Source organism: Osmerus mordax, chromosome 6 (genome assembly GCF_038355195.1).
Source record: "Osmerus mordax isolate fOsmMor3 chromosome 6, fOsmMor3.pri, whole genome shotgun sequence".
NCBI lineage: Eukaryota > Metazoa > Chordata > Actinopteri > Osmeriformes > Osmeridae > Osmerus > Osmerus mordax.
The window spans coordinates 17,486,498-17,507,993 of NC_090055.1; the positions used below are offsets into that span (position 1 = coordinate 17,486,498).

General features: G+C 41.8%; 1 protein-coding gene across 1 annotated transcript; it reads left to right on the top strand.

Moving 5' to 3' along the window:
- The first annotated feature begins 8,911 nt into the window (after nucleotides 1-8,911).
- LOC136944060 (complement C4-B-like) lies at nucleotides 8,912-20,335 on the top strand. The gene is made up of 41 exons (XM_067237625.1): nucleotides 8,912-9,003; nucleotides 9,201-9,390; nucleotides 9,477-9,654; nucleotides 9,747-9,817; nucleotides 9,909-9,997; nucleotides 10,201-10,283; nucleotides 10,388-10,472; nucleotides 10,594-10,720; nucleotides 11,130-11,271; nucleotides 11,465-11,577; nucleotides 11,670-11,831; nucleotides 11,952-12,119; nucleotides 12,224-12,418; nucleotides 12,555-12,704; nucleotides 12,955-13,090; nucleotides 13,325-13,396; nucleotides 13,483-13,689; nucleotides 13,914-14,028; nucleotides 14,112-14,182; nucleotides 14,360-14,499; nucleotides 14,588-14,803; nucleotides 14,947-14,998; nucleotides 15,086-15,175; nucleotides 15,272-15,478; nucleotides 15,653-15,728; nucleotides 15,880-16,072; nucleotides 16,235-16,339; nucleotides 16,493-16,655; nucleotides 16,939-17,150; nucleotides 17,292-17,450; nucleotides 17,551-17,610; nucleotides 17,716-17,809; nucleotides 17,941-18,106; nucleotides 18,335-18,425; nucleotides 18,546-18,620; nucleotides 18,802-18,904; nucleotides 19,041-19,130; nucleotides 19,218-19,313; nucleotides 19,408-19,491; nucleotides 19,610-19,742; nucleotides 20,058-20,335. The coding sequence occupies exons 1-41, from the start codon at nucleotides 8,936-8,938 to the stop codon at nucleotides 20,191-20,193; spliced, it is 5,163 nt and encodes a 1,720-aa protein (XP_067093726.1). The 5' UTR covers nucleotides 8,912-8,935; the 3' UTR covers nucleotides 20,194-20,335.
- The last annotated feature ends 1,161 nt before the right edge of the window (nucleotides 20,336-21,496 follow it).

Sequence of the window (21,496 nt, forward strand, 5' to 3'; positions counted from 1 at the left end):
CACCTGTTTCAGACTGCTGTAAATATGCTTTTGTTTGCCAACTCAATTGTGTGAAACTAAGTTGTTTGTCTGAAATAAACCAAACTTTCAAACTTGCATTACTGCGATCTGCATATCGGAAGGAGAAAAAAACAACAAATCAAACTTCCCTTTACAGTAGGCTAGGTGTGTTTGCTTAACACTCGTCAGTTGACTTAGACCCAGAGTTCAGGAGGCGAAACAAAAATGGCAGATCTTGAATGTGTATTATCTCTTCTTGGTAGGGGGAGGGATCTAACTGTGCATGTGCAGTATGAGTGTCATCACTCTAGCATGTTTCTTATAGGAGGAATAAGACTTGTTGCAACTGTCCCTTGTTGCGACTGTCCCCAGGCTCCCTACATTGTACAGTTACGTTTTTGTCCTTTCGCGCAACTAATACGAAGTAGCCTAATGTGCATACCTCCATCCCTCAAAAGACGTCTGCCCCCCTAAAACTCAGTCAATATTTGGCCTACATAGACAACGTAGGTGTCAAAAGTTTCGTCTTGGTAGCGATTGAGTTGCTTCTATTGGAATTTACGTTCCGTTGCATGGTTTGGGCTTAAGTTAAGTTTTTGTGGCGAAAAGTGAAGCTAACGGTGGCTAATTTGCTAGCCACAGTCACTGACGTTACTAACGTCACTGCGTCACTAACGTCACGAAAACACGCGTGACTACCTTTGGCAGAACATTCGTTTCGCATCTGTTAACTTGGGGGATAGCTAGGCTAACTATAGCTTTCCTGCAAGGCAGCTGCAGAAACGCCACAAGAAAAGAGGCCAGGGTGATAACTATTTACTCATTTTACTTTGTGATATGACACACAATTGTGATGTGTAATGTACAATATAAGCTGATATTATTAAGGAAGTACATCTACTTTCGGAAACAGTAGTCTACTATTTCACTGAAGTATTATCATCATGACATTAGCCTGTGTTGCCCGGGCAACACATACTACAGTGGTCTATGATGTTTCTGTTTTCAATCGTTAAAATAAACATTCCTCACATATACATTTTCGTTGTATGATTTATTCTGACATTAGTAAACGATTTGTTGGTGAAATTACCATTACCTGTGGTTTCAAACCAGTGTAGCTCACTGCAACGCTGTAGCCTACCCGAGACACTATTGTGAGTAGCTAACAAAAACTCCTCAGCTGTTCAAGTCAAACGGCGACAGAACATGTTCGGCACTCCCCTTACTCAAAAGTCTTTCAATAGTTGAAACAATCTGACTACTAACCTGAACTTCATTGCCACAGCCTAAACTTTGTCAATCTGTTCATGAAAATAATTAATTTCAGCCTAAACCGTACAACGGAACGTTAAATCGAATTCAACCAACGCAATCGCTACCAAGACGAACACAGCAGTAATCTAGTACTGTACTGTAGTAGTAGAATTTACCGGGGCAGCTTCTCCACACAGGGCTATATCGCATTTTGCGTTGTTACTGACAATGATCGCTACCAGTGAGCTTTTTATGAATGAGCGATTTTCCACTAAATAAATGTCAAGCTTATTTACGTTTTTGGGGGCATATTTTCAGTTAGCAGATGGTACTGTTTGAATCGCGATTCTATCTTCTGCCGGTAAAGTCGTAGAATAATCTTCAAAGGGGGTTCTTTATTAATGAATGAATGCAATATGAGTAGGCTAAATGCCTGAAAATATCACGAGAAGGGACAACTTAAAAGGACGTTTAAGTCATAGAGATTAGGTCCATTTTTACACCGGTCTGCCAAATGTATTCGTTTTGATTCAGCCTGTCAGCTGCCTCTTGCAGGGGAAATGAGAAGACATCATATTTCATTCTACACTTCACTCGTATTTTGAGTTGTAAATGAGCAGTAAAAAAAAGATGCTTTTAAATCTATGTAATCTTTATAAATAATAAGTAGGCCCGATGCATTTTTATATAAAATATACAGACCCCTGTGCAACCTACGCAAGCAAGCACACCCTACAATTTCCCCAGAAATTGTATCCTCTCTAGTTAGTTATGCGATTACTCAATAAGCGCGTCTATATGATTATTTTTATTAATCGTTGTATGCTCCACGGACAAAACTTGCACCATCATCCTTCAGCAACAAAGTGTCGCCGTGTCCTCCTGTATCGGCCCTACTGCTGTATGTTTAATACAATCAGCACATTGAATCCTACTAAGAAAGCCGAGTAAACGCACTCAATGCACACATCTGCTACTGCTATTACTATCCCAACTATAATTTCAGCTGTTAAGACTATAATATTCTTTTTATGACTAGCCTAGGCCTACTTCTTCTGTTTAACAGTTCAGCTTTCAGCTTCTCCCGCATTGTATTTCAGCTCTTAGCGTTGTTAGATGATGCAGTTCAGTTTCCACACTGCCTCTTTTGTGTGACTCACACATTTTTGACATTCGTTTCAGCTTGCGGGTATTTTCTCATTTCTGTATTTTCTGCCATTTAAGAAAAATAATTTCATCTTTCAGCATTCCAACGCATTTTCAGCAGGAAATGCCTTTCTAGTTCATATAAAAATGCCTACTTATTATTTATGAAGATTGCATAGATTTAAAAGCATAGCCTACATTTGTTGCTGCTCATGTACAATTCAAAATACAAAAAGTGAAGTGTAGCATGTCCCTGTACTTACTGTAAGTCGCTCTGGATACGGGCGTCTGCTAAATGAAGCTTGCGCAAGTTCAGTCAGGCAAGACCGATCTTTGCACTCAGGCTTAATCGTAGTGTACACTACTCACTCCCCCCGCTAAGAACACCCTACCTTCCCCCGTTCCCTGGTCGGGCGGTCACTAGGGTTCAGGTCGATTTGCGCTCCCGCTATCAATTAATGGTGTCACATGATCCGTGCCTTTAAATATGATTCTCTCCCTGTGTAGTTTGTCCATGCTATCAAGTGCGCGACCCTCCACCACCCCGTCGCCGCCCGGTTCCTGTCTCAGTCTTCGGCTCGATTGGTCGTCGGCTGCCGCCACCGCCACCAGTGTCTGGACTCCGTGGGGGATTCTTCTTCGGGCGTTGGGCAGGCGCCCGTTTATCTATATAATTCCCCGTGGGGTTCAAGCTCCAAACACCATAGTACATTTATTAGTCTGTAATAAACATCTTTCACTCATCCAAGGTCTCTCCTGATTGAAATGACTAAATGTTATGTAGAATGAACCTTTAACCTATGACTTAAACGTCACCTTAAGTTTTTCCCTTCTACAGTAGTGATATTTTCAAGCATTTAGCCCACTCATATTGCATTCATTCATTAAGAACCACCTTTGAAACAAGCTGAACCCCCTTGAAACAAGCTATTCTAAGTAACAACGTTGTCACCGGCAGTATTAGATAGAATAGCGATTGAAACAGTACCATCTGCTAACTGAAAATATGCCCCCAAAAAACGTAAATAAGCTTGACATTTATTTAGGGGGAAATGGCTAATTCAAAAGAAGTTTGCTGGAAGCGATCATTGTCAGTAACAATGCCAAATACGACCATTTGATCTTAGACTAGAGCCCTGCACGGTGGAGAAGCTGACTTCGGTAAATTGTGCTAAGCTAGCCTAGCTGCTGTTGCTAGCCAAACTTAAGGGGATTGTTTGAATGCGCCGGAAATGAAAAACGTTTCTTTTGACATCAAGTTTAGGCTGTGGCATTGAAGACAGCGACACACCACACAAGCTTGAGTTTAAATACATTATTTAATGTGAAATTACTTACTGTACATGCAAGTCTTGAATTACTTAAATGTATGATGCTGCCAGTACTGTGCGCAACAGTCTTCCTACATCTATGCATATTGTAGTTATGCGTCGTTGCTAACGTGTGCTGACGTTTTGACGTTTGGCTTGCACTGATTCCCTTTGGCAACAAAAGGCACTTTTTGCCACAAAAACGTAATTTCAATTTAAACGTGCAACGGAACTTGATTAAAAATACAAGCAACTCAATCGCTAGCAAGACGAAACTTTTGACATCAACGTTGTCTATGTAGTTCAAATATTGACAGATCCTTAGGGGTTGGAAAATAAATAATAATACAAATATATATGTGAGAGAACAATGGTTGTGCTCGCCGAAGCCACACCAAATAAGACTTTATTTATATAGCATATTTCATACAAGAATTGCAGCTCAATGTTCTTTACATAAAATCAGTAAAAACAATAAAAACAATAATGTAACTGACAAAAGTAATACAAATAAATAACAATTAAAATGTAACACAAAAAAATACAAGACGCAGTCTTTGCGGGAATCAAAAACACATATAAGCCGCAGTCTTTGCGGAGTCTTAAATCCGTCTTAGACTCGAGCTGCCTTTGCAGTTTCCAAAACAACCCAGACTAGCCGCAATCTATCTGCAGTCTCTCGAATTCGTCTTGGACTCGAGCTGCCTTTGCAGTTTCCAAAACATATAACAACCCAGACTAGCCGCAATCTATCTGCGGTCTCTCGAATCCGTCTTGGCCTCGAGCTGCCTTTGCAGTTTCCAAAACATATAACAACCCAGACTAGCCGCAATCCATCTGTCTCTCGAATCCGTCTAGCCGAATACAAAAAACAAAAATAAAACAATAAAAAACTATTTAAAAAAAATATATAAAAGTAGTAAAACCTTTCTGAGATAAAAATTAGTTAAATGCTTTGGTAAGAAGATTGAAAATGTCTAGCGTGTTTGCTTCCTTAATATTTATGGGTAATTTGTTCCATAGTTTTGGGGCGTAATTGACAAAGGCCGCATCACCAATATTCTTAGGACTGCTTCTGGTGACCTCTAATAGGCCTGCATTTGATGATCGCAGTGTTCTAGCTGGTGTGTAGTTTATAAGAGAGTTAGCAATGTAGCTAGGTCCTTGTCCGTTTAGATCTTGGTATGTGAGGAAAAGGACCTTAAAGTCAATTCTGAAGGTAACAGGGAGCCAGTGTAAAGTAGCTAGGACAGGACTAATGTGTTCTCTCCTTTTAGTTTTGGTTAATAATCTAGCTGCAGAATTTTGAATGATCTGTAGTCTTTCAGTGGTTTTCTTGGGAAGACCAGCGAAAAGTGCATTACAGTAGTCCAGCCGGCTGTATATAAATGCATGAATTAACTTCTCTGCATCATTTTGGTTTATGAATGGTCGTACCTTCGCTATATTCCTCAGGTGAAAGAAAGCTGTTTTGGTCACTTTATTAATGTGAGAGTTGAAATTTAAATCTGAGTCCAGGATTACACTGAGACTTGTTACCTCTGGTTTAAGACAGGGGGTTAAACCTCCTAGATTCTTAGTTAACATCTCTCTTTTGGATTTGGGGCCGCATAGTAGGACTTCAGTTTTGTCTTCATTTACAGTTTTTCCCCATTGCTTTGGCTCATTTCACGAAACAGAAATGACATTCTCAAAACAACACGTGCAAACCTCCAAACCACTGGGCAGTTGTTCACAAACGATTGGAATTTTTCATTCCTTTAATCAAATTGCAATTGTATTAGCACATCCTCGTAAATGACAAGTGCAATTGCCTACAGTTTGCACACATTTCAAATGATTTAGCACATCTTTGAAATGGTTAAGTACAATTGCCTTCAGTTAGCTATATATTCAATTACCAATTGAATATATCTTGCTGGTCTAAACTGACTGTTGCTTCTCAGTCAAGTGGTTATTCGCTGCAAAACATATTGGCATAATTTCCTTGTGTACATCATCACCTGCACAATAGTTCACTCCACTGTCAAAATCTTTCAGGCACATAATACCATGAAAAACATCATGGTATATACTGTAATATGGATCTCTTGGATCAACTGGTTACAGTCATTGTCAGGTGCAACTAGAACTTTACTAAACAAGGGGACACATCCGATCACCAATCACACAGTAAGTTTAGTTAGCTGACAGGAGCTATCCAGGAGTATAAATTCTTCCATCAAATATATAGAGCTTGTCCCAGGCCAGCTCGGGGGCAACATCACCATGTGTGCTGCCATTTCAGAGAATGGTGTAGTCACCCACATTCCCAGTCTTGGCCCATACAATACCCAGAAGCACCTGGTGTTCTTGGACCACCTGCACTCCGATCTTATCCCTCTACATGAGAGCGGTTTGGTAGGGCCTCACTTGCTTACATTTGTCACTGTGTGGGACAATGTAAGCTTCCACCGTGGCCCACTCATCAAGGTTCACTGCCCATCCAAGAATGCTTATGGTGCTCATCACCTTACTCCCCATTCCTCAATCCTATCGAGGAGTTTTTTTCTGCATGTAGGTGGAGGGTCTATGAGCATTGGGCTCAAAACCAGAGGTCCCTGCTCCAGGCAATGGATGCTGCTTGTGATCATGTCACAGCAGATCAGTGTAGGGGATGGTTGCGGCATGCACCATGATTCTTCTCCTGTTGCATCGCAAGGGAGAACATCAGATGTGATGTCGATGAAATCTGTGGCCAGACAGACAGGAGCGTGAGGATGAGCAGGAAAGTGAGGACGTCAACTAGTGAAACTCCAGCTTTGCTTTACTTTCTTACTGTATGTGTTGGTAGTGTAGGTTATACATAATGTTATGTTATGTTATGTTTTGATGTGCTTATTGTATGACATTATATTGTGCTGTACACATTTCATGTTACAGTAACCACAATGTATGGCAATTACAGTAACAATTTCCAAAGCAGTGTGAGTGCAGTATGTGATGTGAAACCTTGTAGGCTACTTTGAATTACTGTAATGTTTTTTCTGTTAGATACACATTTACATTTTAAATGTATTCATTTAGCAGACGCTTTTATCCAAAGCGACTTCCAAGAGAGAACTTTACAAAAGTGCATAAGGTCAATGATCATAAACAATGAGGTAGCCCCAAAAACATTGTGGGTAGCCAAAACATGAAGCATACATTGTGAAAAGCAAATAAGTGCCAATGGGAAGAAACATAGTTCTTGAAGGTGGAGGTGGGGAGGTGATTCCACCATTGGGCGGCCAGACAGGAGAAGAGCTTGGGTTGGGAGCGGGCACTCTTGAGAGGTGGGACCACCAGACGGTTGTCAGAAGAAGACCGTAGGTGGTGGGTGGGGGTGTAAGGCTGGAGGAGAGACTTGATGTTGTCGGGTGCAGTCCCATTCACCACTCGGAAGGTCAGTACCAGGGTCTTGAATCTGATACGGGCCGTGATGGGAAGCCAGTGGAGGGAGATGAGGAGCGGGGTAACATGGGAGCGTCTGGGTAGATTGAAGACACATAGTATTCTGGAAAGAAAACATCTACTACAGTAACTGTAGCACAGTGCACATGAGGGATATGTTTAAGGTCCATTGCCATACTGACAAAACATCTAATCATTTTGACCTGCAGTGTTTACACAATGCCAAAGGGACTTTTCATTTTGGGGTCACTGACTATTTGTATGAGAAAAGGTTTTAGTTTTGACTGATGAGTTGTCTGTTTTAGGAGAAAGATGACCCTTTGCAGGTGTGCCATGGTGCTTTGCTGAACCATCTAGGTTATTTTGGCAAATGTATTTAAAGCTTTGAGAATGTCCACTTTTTTCTCGAGAGATGGGCCAAATCAATCGAGAAGGAACTTTTCATTTTGGGGGCACTGACTATTTATATGAGAAAATGATTTGGTTTTGAAGCATGAGTTAACTGTTTTGGGTGAGATATGACCTTTTGAAGGTGATCTATGTATTTGTGCTGAACCATATAGGCTATTTTGTCAAATGCACTTAGAGCTTTGAGAATGTCATTTCTGTTTCAAGAATTGAGCCAAAGCAATGGAGAAAAACTGTAATTTAAGAAAGTTATCATTCATCCATTTGTTTATTGCCGCCAAGCAGTTGGTAATGGAATTTATGGCTGTTGCATCGTTGGGTTCAGTGGATATATATAGTTGTGTGTCTTCCGCATAGCTATGGAAATCTATGTTATGTTCTCTGATTATGTCGCCGATATTTCCTGAAACCTGACTGTGAGACTTCCAGGATGGTATTTTCTTCAAGAAAATAATTTAATTGGACTTATATTATCTTTTCCAGTACTTTACTAATAAATGGAAGGTTTGATATTGGTCTGTAATTTGCAAGGATACTGTTATCCAATTTGGGTTTCTTTAATAGGGGCTTTACAACAGCTGTTTTGAAGGCATCTGGGAAGACGCCAGTTCTAAGGGATGTGTTTATATACAGCCACTAATAGCTGTACTCATTTTTGTTGGTGTGCCCAGAACAAAAAAAATGGACATAAATGAGAAGAACAATAATGATGTTAATGGGAAGGGGTGAGATAATGCAAGGCATATATCAAGCTGCTTAAAAATAGTATTATACAAGTAGCAGTTCATTTATGTATCCTCCTAAAACTGAGAGTTTTGGTAAATATCAAATGTTGCTAAAGAGGGAAAATGCAGGCATCTGATTGAGAACAGGCCTTGAAATTCCTTGAAATCACATGACTTAGGGGGAAAACTGCCAGTTAGATTGTGAAATAGTGAACGATTTCCAAAACTCTCTTGTCAAGCCAAACAGGGTAGAGAACTGTGTTGTTTTTATTGAATTTGGCAGCGTCACTGCACATTGTACAGTTTTTCTGCATTTTTTATTCAACATAACATTGAATACATGCACCAACCAACATTATTTTCATGAGAATCAGAGAGAAGAAAACTATGCAAAAAGAAACATTGTAACTGAGTTATGGTGTCATTTTCCTTCTTCCCTCATTTTATAATTTGAATTGAAATACAAGACAGTGAAGGACCTTGAATTGACCTACACTGGACACCAACTGGTATTTTAAGGGGGCGAAGTTTTTGTTTTGGTAAACCTCATTGAGAAACGTTGAGAAATATTGTTGAGGTGGGAGGTGCTTACACTATAAAAGATTTGCAGGACAACAGAGGGGATTCATTCTGTGCACAGCCCTCCAAACAGGGAACATGGGGTCTCCCATCTGTCTACTGGTGTTCCTCGTCTTAGCTGTGGAACCAGCACAAGCAATAGAAAGGTACAGTAAATATTTCAACAGCTGCATGAGGGCATTATCAGTCCTGTTGTCTTTTTTTTTTGCGTAGGTCCAATGAGGCAGTTTTGTTAACTCACCTCATGAGTTTAATCCTTGATGTGCAAGGTCAATTCAATTTCCAGATTTTTGCCATGAATGTGCTTTGTTGAAATTCCTATGAATCCACTCTGGTCTTTCAGCTTCTTCATCTCAGCTCCCAATGTGTTTCATATCGGAGTTAAGGAGCAAGTTCTGATCCATGTGGGGGAAACCCTCCTCAATAAACGTGTAACTGTTTACCTGGAGGTCGAGATAGGAGGGATACTGATCTCAGAGAGGATCAGCACAATCTGTACTCAAGTGGGGCAGTTTCAAACAGTGGAACTAGAGGTATGTGCAAAATGTGAGATGGACAGCAGACCCACAACTTGGAACAATACATATATGTGAATCCTTCATGTTAAGTATGTTTTCAGATAGACAAGGAGAAGATGTCAAAAGTAGAATTCCTCCCCGGTAAACCCCCCTATCTCTTGCTGGTGAGTGAGATTGCCTCGGTGGAAGGTAGACAGTTTACAAGGGTCCTAGTCTCCAAACACCAAGGCTACATCTTCATTCAGACAGATCAGCCCATCTACAATCCCACTCAGAAAGGTAAGACAAGAATTTAAACAGAATTTAATGCATAGCAAGATACTTTTATTCATAAACAGATGGGTGAAATATCATGTTTCTTCTTTTAACAGTGAACTACAGGGTATTTACCTTGGACCACTCGATGAGACCTGTAGATGGCATTTTTCAATTGTCCGTTTTTGTGAGTAGAAACATTTTAATTGTTGGCTTGTTGACCTTGAGCACAGATATCTGGAGCTTCTGAATGTGACATTGATGTTTAACTGTGACAGAACGCAGCGGGAAACAGAATAAAGAAGGCCCTCCTTAAAGCAACCTCTGGAATTTTCAGCAGTTCAATGAACATTCCTGATGTGTCTAAGTAAGTCCAGAGAGCTAAAATAATGTGATAAGATACCAAAGCATTACAAACACTTCAGAATCATGCATTGTAAAAAGCCTATTTGCCCTACAAAAGATTTTAATAATATTTGCTCTTCTTTATTGATCGCTCTCGTTGATCGCTATCATTGAGTCATGTCACATGTAAGCCATGCCATACCTATACCTGCATATCTGTTCTAGAATGGGTACATGGAGGTTAGTGGCCCACTATGAAGATGATGAAAAGGAAGCTGCCATACGAGAGTTCAGAGTCCAGAAATTTGGTGAAATTCTGTTTCTTAAGATTCAATTGAAGTTCCATATTCTGCATCTGACTATTTTATGTTTGAAATACATTTTTCACTGCTTGCCCATTGGAATGTTGTAGTGATGCCCAGCTTTGAGGTGAATATCCTTCCTGACCAAAATTATCTCCTGGTGAACCAAGACCTCCCCTTCACCATCCAAGCCATGTAAGCCTCAGTTCCAACGTCGGCCGATTTCTACAATCAAACGCAAATAGAAATTAACATGAAAAATTACTTTTTCATCTCTCGATTATATGCTATGATCTGAAACCGCTTCCCGACCCAGGTACTCTTATGGGGAAACTATAAAAGGAGCCTTCCACTGTCGAGTGGGAGTAAGGACAGTCAACCAGGGGTCAGAGGGTGAGAAAGAAACAACTCTGTTCATAAGGGGACTAGAGCTAACTGGAACGGTAAGGGAATACACTCATTTCCAATTGAGTTCTTTAGCACGACTGTCATTTCTTCTAAAGCGATTTACAATAAGTAAGAGAAATATGTCTGAGAGAAAATGACCTGACTGCACATCAAGTTATCCTAAGTAGAGTCTTCGATAATTCCAACTGACTTCTGCAGTTGCAGTATTTGAGCATTGGACACACGCATACATGTTTAGCTCGTTCCAAAAGTTGAGTAATCATGAGAAGACATGCAGCAGAAGAAAGTTACTTGATGGTGAGGTCAAATTAGGAGGTTTTCTTTATAAAGATGATTTGTATTATTATTTATTTGAAAGTAGATACTGAATGTGCTTCTGTTTGACTGAACCCTTTAACCCCAGGAAGATGCTTTCACTTGATACCTACTCGCATTCTGTCTCAGATCATTAATGGACTAGGTGCTACAGAGCTGAAAGTATCCCACCTAGATGAACTCCTACAAAACAATATGAATACAAGCCTGTCTGACCTGGACCAAAGCGGGGCGAAACTTCACATTGCTGCTTCTGTCACCGACATCACCAGTAAGGTTTGGCACAATCGAACACAGTACAATACAAAAACAGCATTCAAATTTAGCAGGGATCAGATAGTGACGCGAGTGATCACCTTTTTGCTATGGGGTCAACATAATAAAAGCAGGTGGGGGAAATAGGGCATCTTGGAATCCATTTAGCAGACAACATGCTAATACTGGTGTACGTGTGATTTCCTTAGGTGGTGAGCTTCAGGAAGCAGAGGTCTTCCTTCCGGTGGTTTCTCAGGTTTACTACGTGGATCTGTCCCGCACACGCTCCCATTTTATCCCTGGTTTCCCTCTCTATGTGTCGGTAAGGAGTGAGAATTGAGCGCTCCATCCATGGTTCCGATTTTGACGTGAAAAACACAAATTCAATGTATTTGGGATTTTCTTTCAAACTAGGTGGTGGTCAGCCTCCCAGATGGATCCGCAGCAGAAAAAGTGGAAGTAGAAATTCAAGGTGAAGGGATCCAGAGGGAACCCAACCATGTTCAAACCAACCAGCAGGGTGTAGCAGGGAGCACATTAGCTGTCCCAGCTGATGCTAAACAAATAACTGTCCAGGTTTGTATGACACAACAGAGTTTTGAAACACCACATTGCTACATTTATATAGGCATCAACAAATGCATGCTATAACTTAAATACAACCTACCAAGTAATGGCATTTTGTTTTTTCAACAGGTGACAGTAGATGGCCATCAAAAGAATAAAATTATCAAACGTGTCTCATCTCCTAGTAACAGCTATCTGTACATAAAAGTGGATCACACCGTTTTTTCTGTGGAAAAAAACTTTGATATTAGATTCCATGCCAACGCCGAACCCAAAAATGGATACATTTACTACATGGTGAGAGTGTCTATCCTTGATCACAAACCGAGGATCTGCAGAAAACGATAAACAATCTTTTTGACACAGAGAAAATATCTGTTATCTCTGTCCCTGGTGCTTAGGTTTTAAGCCGAGGAGTTCTAATTACGCAAAAATCTGTCAGAGCAGGAGAACATGTTACAGCCAGCTCCTTCCAAATTACACACGCTATGATTCCATCCTTCCGTCTGATTGGCTTCTACTACCTTCAGAATGGTGACATCATCGCTGACTCTGTGTGGGTGGATGTCGAGGATGAATGTGAGGGCAAGCTCAAGGTTGGTAGCCAGTCCATGATGATGAAGAAGACCATGTAGTATTTAATTCAAAGACGATAAACAGTGTTTCTTCTTTACATGGTTAAAATATTGTGAAAAGTGTGTGAGTGAAGGTGTGGTTGTCTATCATATCCAGATCTCAAGTCCAACACCTGGTCCATATTTACCAGGGTCCCTGACAAAGGTCACAATAGATTTGGAAGGCCAGAAGGGTAAAGTCGCGCTGATGGTTGTGGACAAAACCATCTACGCTCTCAATGCCCAGAACAAACTTACTGCCAAACAGGTGACCCGCAAATCAACGAATATATAAATAAATAAATGACTAAATGTAAATATCCAGCTGCAGCTTGCTGAGCAAAATATTAACCGATTTGAGGTTATATTAAGTTCTGATCAATGATAATACTAGCCATAACTGTATTCACATGGCCCTTTTTAATCACTAGGTTGCAAGGTTCTGTATGTTCCGTAAAATGGGAGATTATAGTGTCTTGTTAAACTTGTTCAGTCTGGATGTTCATCTGTCTGCACAGGTCTTCTCCTCTATGCAGTCCTATGACCTGGGCTGTTCCTATGGTGGAGGACAAGACATGGCCGCAGTTCTCAACGATGCTGGTCTCTCCTTCATGTCCGCCTCAACTGAGAAGTTGACATCCCAAAACAGACAGGGTACGCCAAGCATCAGTGAGAGTAGAAATATCTAGTCAAGTTATGTTTGGGAAAAAATTTACTCTCTTTTATGTGTTTTTATCCCACCAAATTTCTAAGTGTTCCTGCAACACCAGGATGGTTGAAACAGGTCCATCTCATGGACTTGCATAAACACTCAACAAATAAAATATACACTCCTGGTTTTAAATGTGAAATGTGCTGTGTATAACTGTAGAAAGGATGTTTTCTCAGGTTTGGGTTGTCACAAAGACTTCAGGAGACGCAGGCGCTCCCTGAATCTACAACTGGAGATGATGACCATAAGTACTGTTCTTCCTGTAGTCCTTTATTGAAACAGCACACACATTCCCACAAGTTCAATAACCTCTTCCTCTCCGTCTGACTGTCAGAATCAAAGTATACAGATGACAAGTTGCAAGAGTGCTGTGTCCGTGGTCTCACACTGATCCCAATGAGGAGGACATGCGAAGAAAGGGCAAAGAGAGTTTCACTGACCGTGAAAGACCCAAACTGCACTCAGGCCTTCAAAGATTGCTGCCTTCAAGGGGAAAAGCTAAGAGACACAAAAAAGAAGGAGGACAAGGGCCTTGGCAAGGGTGAGTATGACGGTCATAAACAGCATGTACAGTTGCAAACAATGAACCAAACGTTTGACCAGTTTGAATGTATTTGCTTCCCTACTGTTAATTTGGAGGGTAACAGTGTTGGTTATACTACGGTACTGTGTCAACAAGTTTTTAGAAACAAAAGGATTAAAAGTGTTTAAAAAGGAAGGTTTATTGTGGACTGGGGGTTATATTCAGTTATCTCCCTTCACCAGAGGCCAGTGAAACTGACATTGAGGAATTCTTCTTTGATGCCTCCCTTCAAAACATTCGGAGATCTTTCCCTCCAAGTTTTGCTTTCACAGTGATTGAGGTGGATGGTAAAAAAGAGTAAGTAACAGGTGATTTAGAGCCTTACTCACCTCCCTTCCTAGTCAAACGTTATTAACGATTATCATGTGTTTATCTCCTAGTCACACTCTATCTCTGCATGACTCCATAACCACCTGGGAGATTCAGGCTGTCAGTTTATCAAAAACTCATGGTATGACAATCGTTCCCCATCCATGTGTTTAGAAGATACTGAACAACCTGTAATTATCTGTTGCCAGAGGTAGAAATAGCTACCAGTAACAATAGCCATAGCTTGACAAAAACTCTGAACAACTAGCGAGCCAGCCTGGCACTTTAATCCATCAATAATTCCATGTCCTTCCTTCAGGTTTTTGTGTGGCAGAGCCTTTTCAGATGACCGTGTTCAAGAATCTGTTTGTATCACTGAGACTGCCGTACTCAGTTAAGCAGTACGAGCAGCTGTCCATTGTTCCTGTCATACACAACTATGGGAAAAACCCTGCAGAGGTAGGTTTGATAACCTTCACTTGAAACCCGTTCTGAGACGTGGCGACCGTCTTTATAAACCTCTGGGAATTACCACACTTCGTTGTAGCTTGCAGTCCATATGGTGCCGACTGAAGGGCTCTGTTCTCCTGGATCAGCCTCCGTTTCTACTTATGTCAACATCACTGTGGCGCAACAATCTTCCAAATCAGTCCCTTTCTCTGCCGTACCCATGGCAATCGGCACCATACCTATCACGATACGCATCTACGACAGAGACAACGAGTTTGGCGTGGATGCAATTGAAAAGCTTCTGAATGTTAGGGTAAGCATAACCCATACCGTCAACCTATGTGTCTGAATGAAAGAGAAAGCCTGAGTGAAATTATATAAAATACACTCTCTTTGGATCATGTGTCATGAACCAGAGATTGTTCAAATATTAAAATATAATGATTTGGGTTTTAGACAGAGGGAATAGAGGAGTGGAAAGAGGAAAGTCATGTTCTTGATCTGAAAGGTAACATCATTATACATTTAACCAAATGATTGGCCTCTATTGAAAAGACTTACCTAACCCTAACCTGGTACTCTGCTTTTCTGTTAGGGAGGAGTGATGGGCTTTTCACTATTGATGGACAAATACCAGACAACAGCGTCCCTGGCTCCAGCACCAACATCTTTGTCAGGCTAGAAGGTCTCACTTATGCTCCTCAGATATTAGCTTCTCTGACTTTGTTTCCAGTTGCTCAAAATCAAATCAATTCCTCTAACTTAATGATTTAACTTCCAGGGGAGGGGTTTGGCCAGACCACAACCAAAACCCTGCTGTCTCCTGAAGGGGTTAAACGCTTGCTCAAGCTCCCTACTGGCTGTGCAGAGCAGACTATGGCGGTATTGGCCCCCCTGGCCCTGGCCTTGCGCTACTTGGACATGTCCCAGCGCTGGTTTGAGCTTCCTGCAGGAACCAGAGATACTGCCCTCCACAACACCGAAAGTGGTGAGGAAGAAGAGGGGTGTTGCACAATTATTCTTTTGAATCTCCTCATTCCTGTGAAAATGGGCTTATTCATGAGCCATGGATGGAAAGTCATTTAAAAACAGTTGACGTGTTTCACTGCGACACAGATTGTTAAAACGACTGTCGACAGTCAATTTTTACTCCCTCCTTCAGGCTACGCGAGGATTCTGACATTTAAAAAGAACGATGGATCTTACGGAGCTTGGACTCATACTCCATCCAGTTACTGGTCAGTTCACACCTTCCTCTGCTACCATCTTGTACTGTTAAAGCTAAAACATATCCCTTAACCACTAGGCTTCTACCCCTTCACTCACTCTTTGTGATTCTAAGCATACCTCATACACTGACATCGGTTTGTCACAAATTTTTGCCTCCAGGCTGACTGGCCTGGTTGTGAAGGTGTTGTCGCTGGTGGCTGAGCGCCAAGCATTAGTCAGCGGGGAGAGGGGAAGGATTACCCGGGTTGTGTCTCATGACGACATCACGGTTTCGGTTCAATACCTCCTCTCAAAACAGAAGGATGACGGCTCATTTATTGATCCTAATCCAGTCTACCACAGAGAAATTCAGGTAAGAAAATAGAGATGGAATGAAAGTGATCTTTCAGTAAATCACTGAATGAACATTCTTTGTGTTAAATAGAAAATCTCACTCGACATTAGGTGACACGATTATGAAAAGCAGTTTAAATTAAGGACGAAGCTGGAAGCTCAATCTGTATTTGTCCTCTAGGGGGGTGTTGGAGGCTTAGAGGGAGAAGTATCCATGACTGCTTTCATAACTCTTGCCCTCAATCGGTCCCTAGCCTTCTTACCCGAGAAAGAGAAGAACGATGCGGTAAGCCAGACACAGATAAGTCCTGAGAACCCATGATAACAATGGGGATACTGTATGTACTAAATGTAACTGCATCCTATGAGAGTACATCAACAATTGTTGCCAGTGAATTAAGCGGCTCATTGTGATGGCTTTGGGTCTTGTTTTGTGTAGAAAGACAGTATCGTAAAATCCACGAGCTACCTCCGGTCGCGTCTCGATGGGCTGGAGAGGCCCTACGCTGTGGCCATCACTGCCTACTGTCTCGCAGTCTGCTTACCAGACCGCACACAGGCACTACCCGCCTGGAAAAAACTCCAAGGATTGGCCACAAAAGGTACAAGGGAAGAACTACTATCACATTCAGCATGTCAGATGGCTGAGTGGTTAGGGAATCGGGCTAGTAATCAGAAGGTTGCTAGTTTGATTCCCGGCTTTTCCAACCAAATTACGTTGTGTCCTTGGGCAAGGCACTTCACCCTACTTGCCTCGGGGCGAATGTCCCTGTACTTACTGTAAGTCGCTCTGGATAAGAGCGTCTGCTAAATGACTATGAATGTAAATGTCAGTCAACAGTTCTCTCCTCCTGTGCCCCCCCTGACTCCTCCTTGCCTCCCCAGATACAAAAGGCTGCCGAGTTTGGAGGGCCAATGCAGAACTGGTGAGCCAAGAAAAAAAAAAAAGGATACCTGGCACGGAGGCCATTACCGTGGAGACAACAGCCTATGCCCTCCTGACAGCAGTAGCTCACAAAGACTCAGAGTGGGCAGAGTCTGCCGCTTGCTGGTTAACCACCCAGGAGAACTATGGAGGAGGTTTCAAATCTACACAGGTAAGGAGTATCCTGCCATCGAGCCAACCGAGCTAAAAAACACAGAAACATCTCATACGGAAACACAAGCCGTCACCCTTCACCTCTGGGTTTCTCAGTTTGCTTGAATCCGCATCACTGATATGCTGCCACTGTCTGTAGGATACTATAGTGGCACTGGAGGCTCTTTCAGAGTATGCCTTGGATATGCCCCCGCCCCCAGTCACAGAAGTGGAAGCCTCGTTCACTGTTAAAGGGAAGAGCACAATTCTGAAGCTATCACTTGGAAATACGGATGATAAAGTGGAAACAGAGCTAAAGGTAGAACATTGAATAACATACACAGACATACACACACACACACACACACACACACACACACTTGTATAAACCTGATCCTCTCTTGTTACTTATTCCTCAGCCACTGATGGGGAAGAATATTGATGTAATTGTGAAAGGCCAAGGAAAGGCCAAGATGAAGGTAAGTGAAGGGCTCCAAAGGTACTGAGAATAGTTGTAATCGATCCATAATAATTTGAAGTCAATGCAATCTTATTGTGTTTTATATTACTGTTCTGTCCGGCAGGTTTTAAAGGCTTACCATCTCATAGATCCCAGGGATGACTGTCAAGATCTAAAGATAGAGGTCACAATAGTCAAAGGTCGAGTGCTGTACACAGGTGAAAACTCAACATGGTTCTGAATCTGATAGAGTTAGCCTAATACTAAGAAAGGGGATTCATGCAATAGGATTTGTCATGCCATTTTCGGCGTTGGTCCTGTATTTCTTACACGGCTTCTCTACGACCAGACAAGGTTCCTGATTATGCCTACGGAGAGGACTATGGAGAGGAGGCGAGGAGGGAGGAAGAGGACTTCCCCTCATCATCTATCGAGTGGTTTGATGCCCGCACCAGACACAAGAGAGATACAGAGCAGAGCATTGAAAACGAAGTTCTCTACGAAGTATGTGTCAGGTCAGTTCTAGAGATAAGAATCCCATTAGTGCTCTGATTGCCAATTGCAAGTCAAATTGGTAATATCTTCAAATGTGAACTCTGAGGATCTTCAAGGTATGTAGTCTACTTCCAACCGTGTGCTAACACACATACTGTACACGAAAACACACTTTCTCTCATTGTATATTGTGCTATGACGGAGCTGTAACAAACCTCCATACCAAAGTGTGCTTTCTCTCTTCACAGTTACAGTCTGAGCAGAAACCTCTCAGGAATGGCCATTGCAGACATCACACTGCTCAGTGGCTTTGAGGCACAGACTGACGACCTGGAGAAGGTCAGTCACTAAGCCTTAGTGACTAAGACGTGAATGAACCTTCTCCACGGCTTGAGGTTAGGGTTAGCGTAAGCTGCTCCGTGCGTCTTGTCAACATTCGCTTTTGGTCTCTGTCAACAGCTGAAGGACAAACCAGAGGAGTACATATCGCACTATGAAACGTCACATGGCAGAGTGCTGATCTACTTTAACGAGGTAGGACTTTCTCATCATAGAACTTATCATACTGTACACACCAGGACCTCGTAGAATTGTTCCAACCATACATTACATATATATACCATATACACATTTCCCTTTGAGGATGAATGCATTTTTGTCTGATCTAATCTCTAAACCCCAAATAACTAATTGTCATCTCACAATCTTATTCAAGATGTTCGAGAATGAAGAGTGCATTACATTCAGGGCAGTGCAAAGGATTCCCATTGGTCTGCTTCAGCCAGCTCAAGCTTTATTTTATGACTACTATGAACCAGGTATGAATAACCCTAACCCTTTTATCCATACCTCCTCCATAATTCTTCAACTGAAGTTTCTGTGAAATGATAAAACCTTAGTTGAAGTAAAAACGGTGTTATTACCTATTGTATGAGGCTCCCTCTGTCTTTACAGACAGGAAGTGTGCTGTTTTGTATTCTGCCCCTCAAAGAAGCAAGATGATCGCTCAATTGTGTGAAGGGAGCGTGTGCCAGTGTGCAGAGAGTAGGTCTTTGTTTCCTGGGCATATTCATCAACATTTCCTCACAGGTTTGAACCGTTGTGTAATCATGTCTAATCGCTTGTCTAAAGGACCTTGTCATAAGGAAAGGACGTTTTCCGATAAACCGATGATTGGGGAACAGGATCGTCAGGAACATGCATGCAAATACCCTCTTGCAGATTATGGTCTGTATCACGATAGCTAGACTCCAATGACATTGATGTGGTCATTTGTACAAAATATGAGTTGATTAATACAATGTGGCTTTTTTTATATTAGGTTACCAAGTTGAGGTTCTTAATGTGACTGTGAAGGGTAATTTTGAGCTCTACACAACTAATGTGGTGGAGGTACTCAGAACAAGTAAGTGTATAGTAACCATAGTTACCATGTAGTAAACCATAGTTACCATGTATAGTAAACCATAGCCATAGATGAGTAGCTGCAATGCTTGTGTTCTGATGTGTTGATGGACCCTCAGACAGAGACATGAAGATGGACGAGAGCCAGATCCGAGTGTTTGCTAAGAGGCTGCACTGTAAAGGAAAGCTGCAGAAGGGAAAGCAGTACCTGATCATGGGCAAAGATGGCCTAACCACTGACACCAGTGGCCGGTAAGTGCAGTCAAGATGTCAGGTTTTTCTGATTTATATCCGACACACTCTCTTTCTCCGTGTGTCTTTCTGTCTCTTTTCTGTGTGTCTCTGTTTCTGACTCTGTCTTTTGCTGGCTTATCTTTTCTCTCTCTCTCTCTCTCTCTCTCTCTCTCTCTCTCTCTCTCTCTCTCTCTCTCTCTCTCTCTCTCTCTCTCTCTCTCTCTCTCTCTCTCTCTCTCTCTCTCTCTCTCTCTCTCTCTCTCTCTCTCTCTCTCTCTCTCTCTCTCTCTCTCTCTCTGTGTCTTACAATATCTCTTCTCCTCTTACCCACAGGATGCAATATCTGTTGGAATCAACAAACTGGATTGAACAGATACCGAGCCGATGCAAAGGAACACGTGCCAGAGACTATTGCGCCTTTTTCAATAAATTTGTGTCTGAGTATAGATTGAGTGGCTGTACCCAGTAAAGAGTTAGTTCTCTAATACATCGTTCTTGACAATAATACCAACATACTTCCAGCAATCTTTAAAATATTATATTTCAATGGACTCATTGTTTAATACTGTGTGTGTTCCTTCATCTTCAATAAAATAATACTTTCACTGCCATCTTGTTAATATTTACAAAACGTGTGCGATAACTGAAGTTGAGATGTTTCACATTATCGTAATCACGGCAATGTTATGCAAAAAGACAATATTTGATTTGGATCACAAGGTAACCAGTTTTACAAATCACTCATTTCTGGCAGCATGCGAGAAAAGAAAAAAAACACTCCAGCAAAGTACATAGCATGAGGGAAAAGTCACGTCCTCCAACTGTTTAATGTTCAGCCAGTGGTTAAGATTCAGTTGAGTTTGCTGGTGTGATTTAGCTTTCCCAGCAGTGGTATTTATTTTTTATGTCATATTTTTTTTCTTCACCTGAGGCAGTCAAGGACATAAGAGAGCTCTCTGTGCTCAAAACAACCCTGACCCCCCCAGGCCCAGTAACCCCACCACCCCTTTCCCAATATCTGTACGGGAAAGGGGTGGGGACAGCGATGGGGGCGGGGGGATGAAGGTCGTGCACCAGGGTTAATACAGTGCATCTACATTGAAGGACTGCAGCTGACCTGACAGGGCCAAACCCAGACCATGTTCCATGGCTCATGTTGAGACAACAGTGACACAAAATGGCTTCAACTTCCTCACCTGACTTTGATATATACACAGACGTATATATCAAATACATGGATGGAGACAGCCCCAAAGTTGTGAAACAGTTGGGCTATCCTTTGTTGAGTTATGAGAGAGAGGCACAGGGAGAAAAGGGGGAAGAGAGAGGGGTCATTTTAGAAGTGAGGGATTGAAGAGGGAGGGTTCTGAAGCGGGAGAGGCAGGGGAACAGGCCTGGGCTTATGCGCTTATATTATTTTAATCTCTGAAGCCTGCTCCAATGTAAGCAACATGAGAGCACTGGCCGTCACTTCAATCACATCCAGGTCAATGGCTGTCCTGTTCCTGACTTTGCCATCAGACTTCTCATTAAATGTGAATCAATAAGGAGTAAGCAAATACACATACCACAACATCACATATTTTCACATCAGCAATACCTTATTTGACTGTTTGTGAGTAACACCTTTTGCACATTTCAAATCGTACATGTTTGTTTATATTATTTCCTAAATAGTGTGCGTCTGGGATTAGCATAATGCTACCCCACCAAGTCATCTGTGATGGTGCCTACTGTACTAGACTGTAAAGCACTGTTTTCTATGTAGACTA

Coding starts and splice junctions, on each gene's coding strand:
- LOC136944060 (XM_067237625.1), top strand. CDS start 8,936: ATGGGGTCTCCCATCTGTCTACTGGTGTTCCTCGTCTTAGCTGTGGAA. Junction 17,611..17,715: donor AAGGAAAGGCCAAGATGAAG/GTAAGTGAAGGG, acceptor TCTGTCCGGCAG/GTTTTAAAGGCTTACCATCT. Junction 19,314..19,407: donor ATACCCTCTTGCAGATTATG/GTCTGTATCACG, acceptor TTTTTATATTAG/GTTACCAAGTTGAGGTTCTT.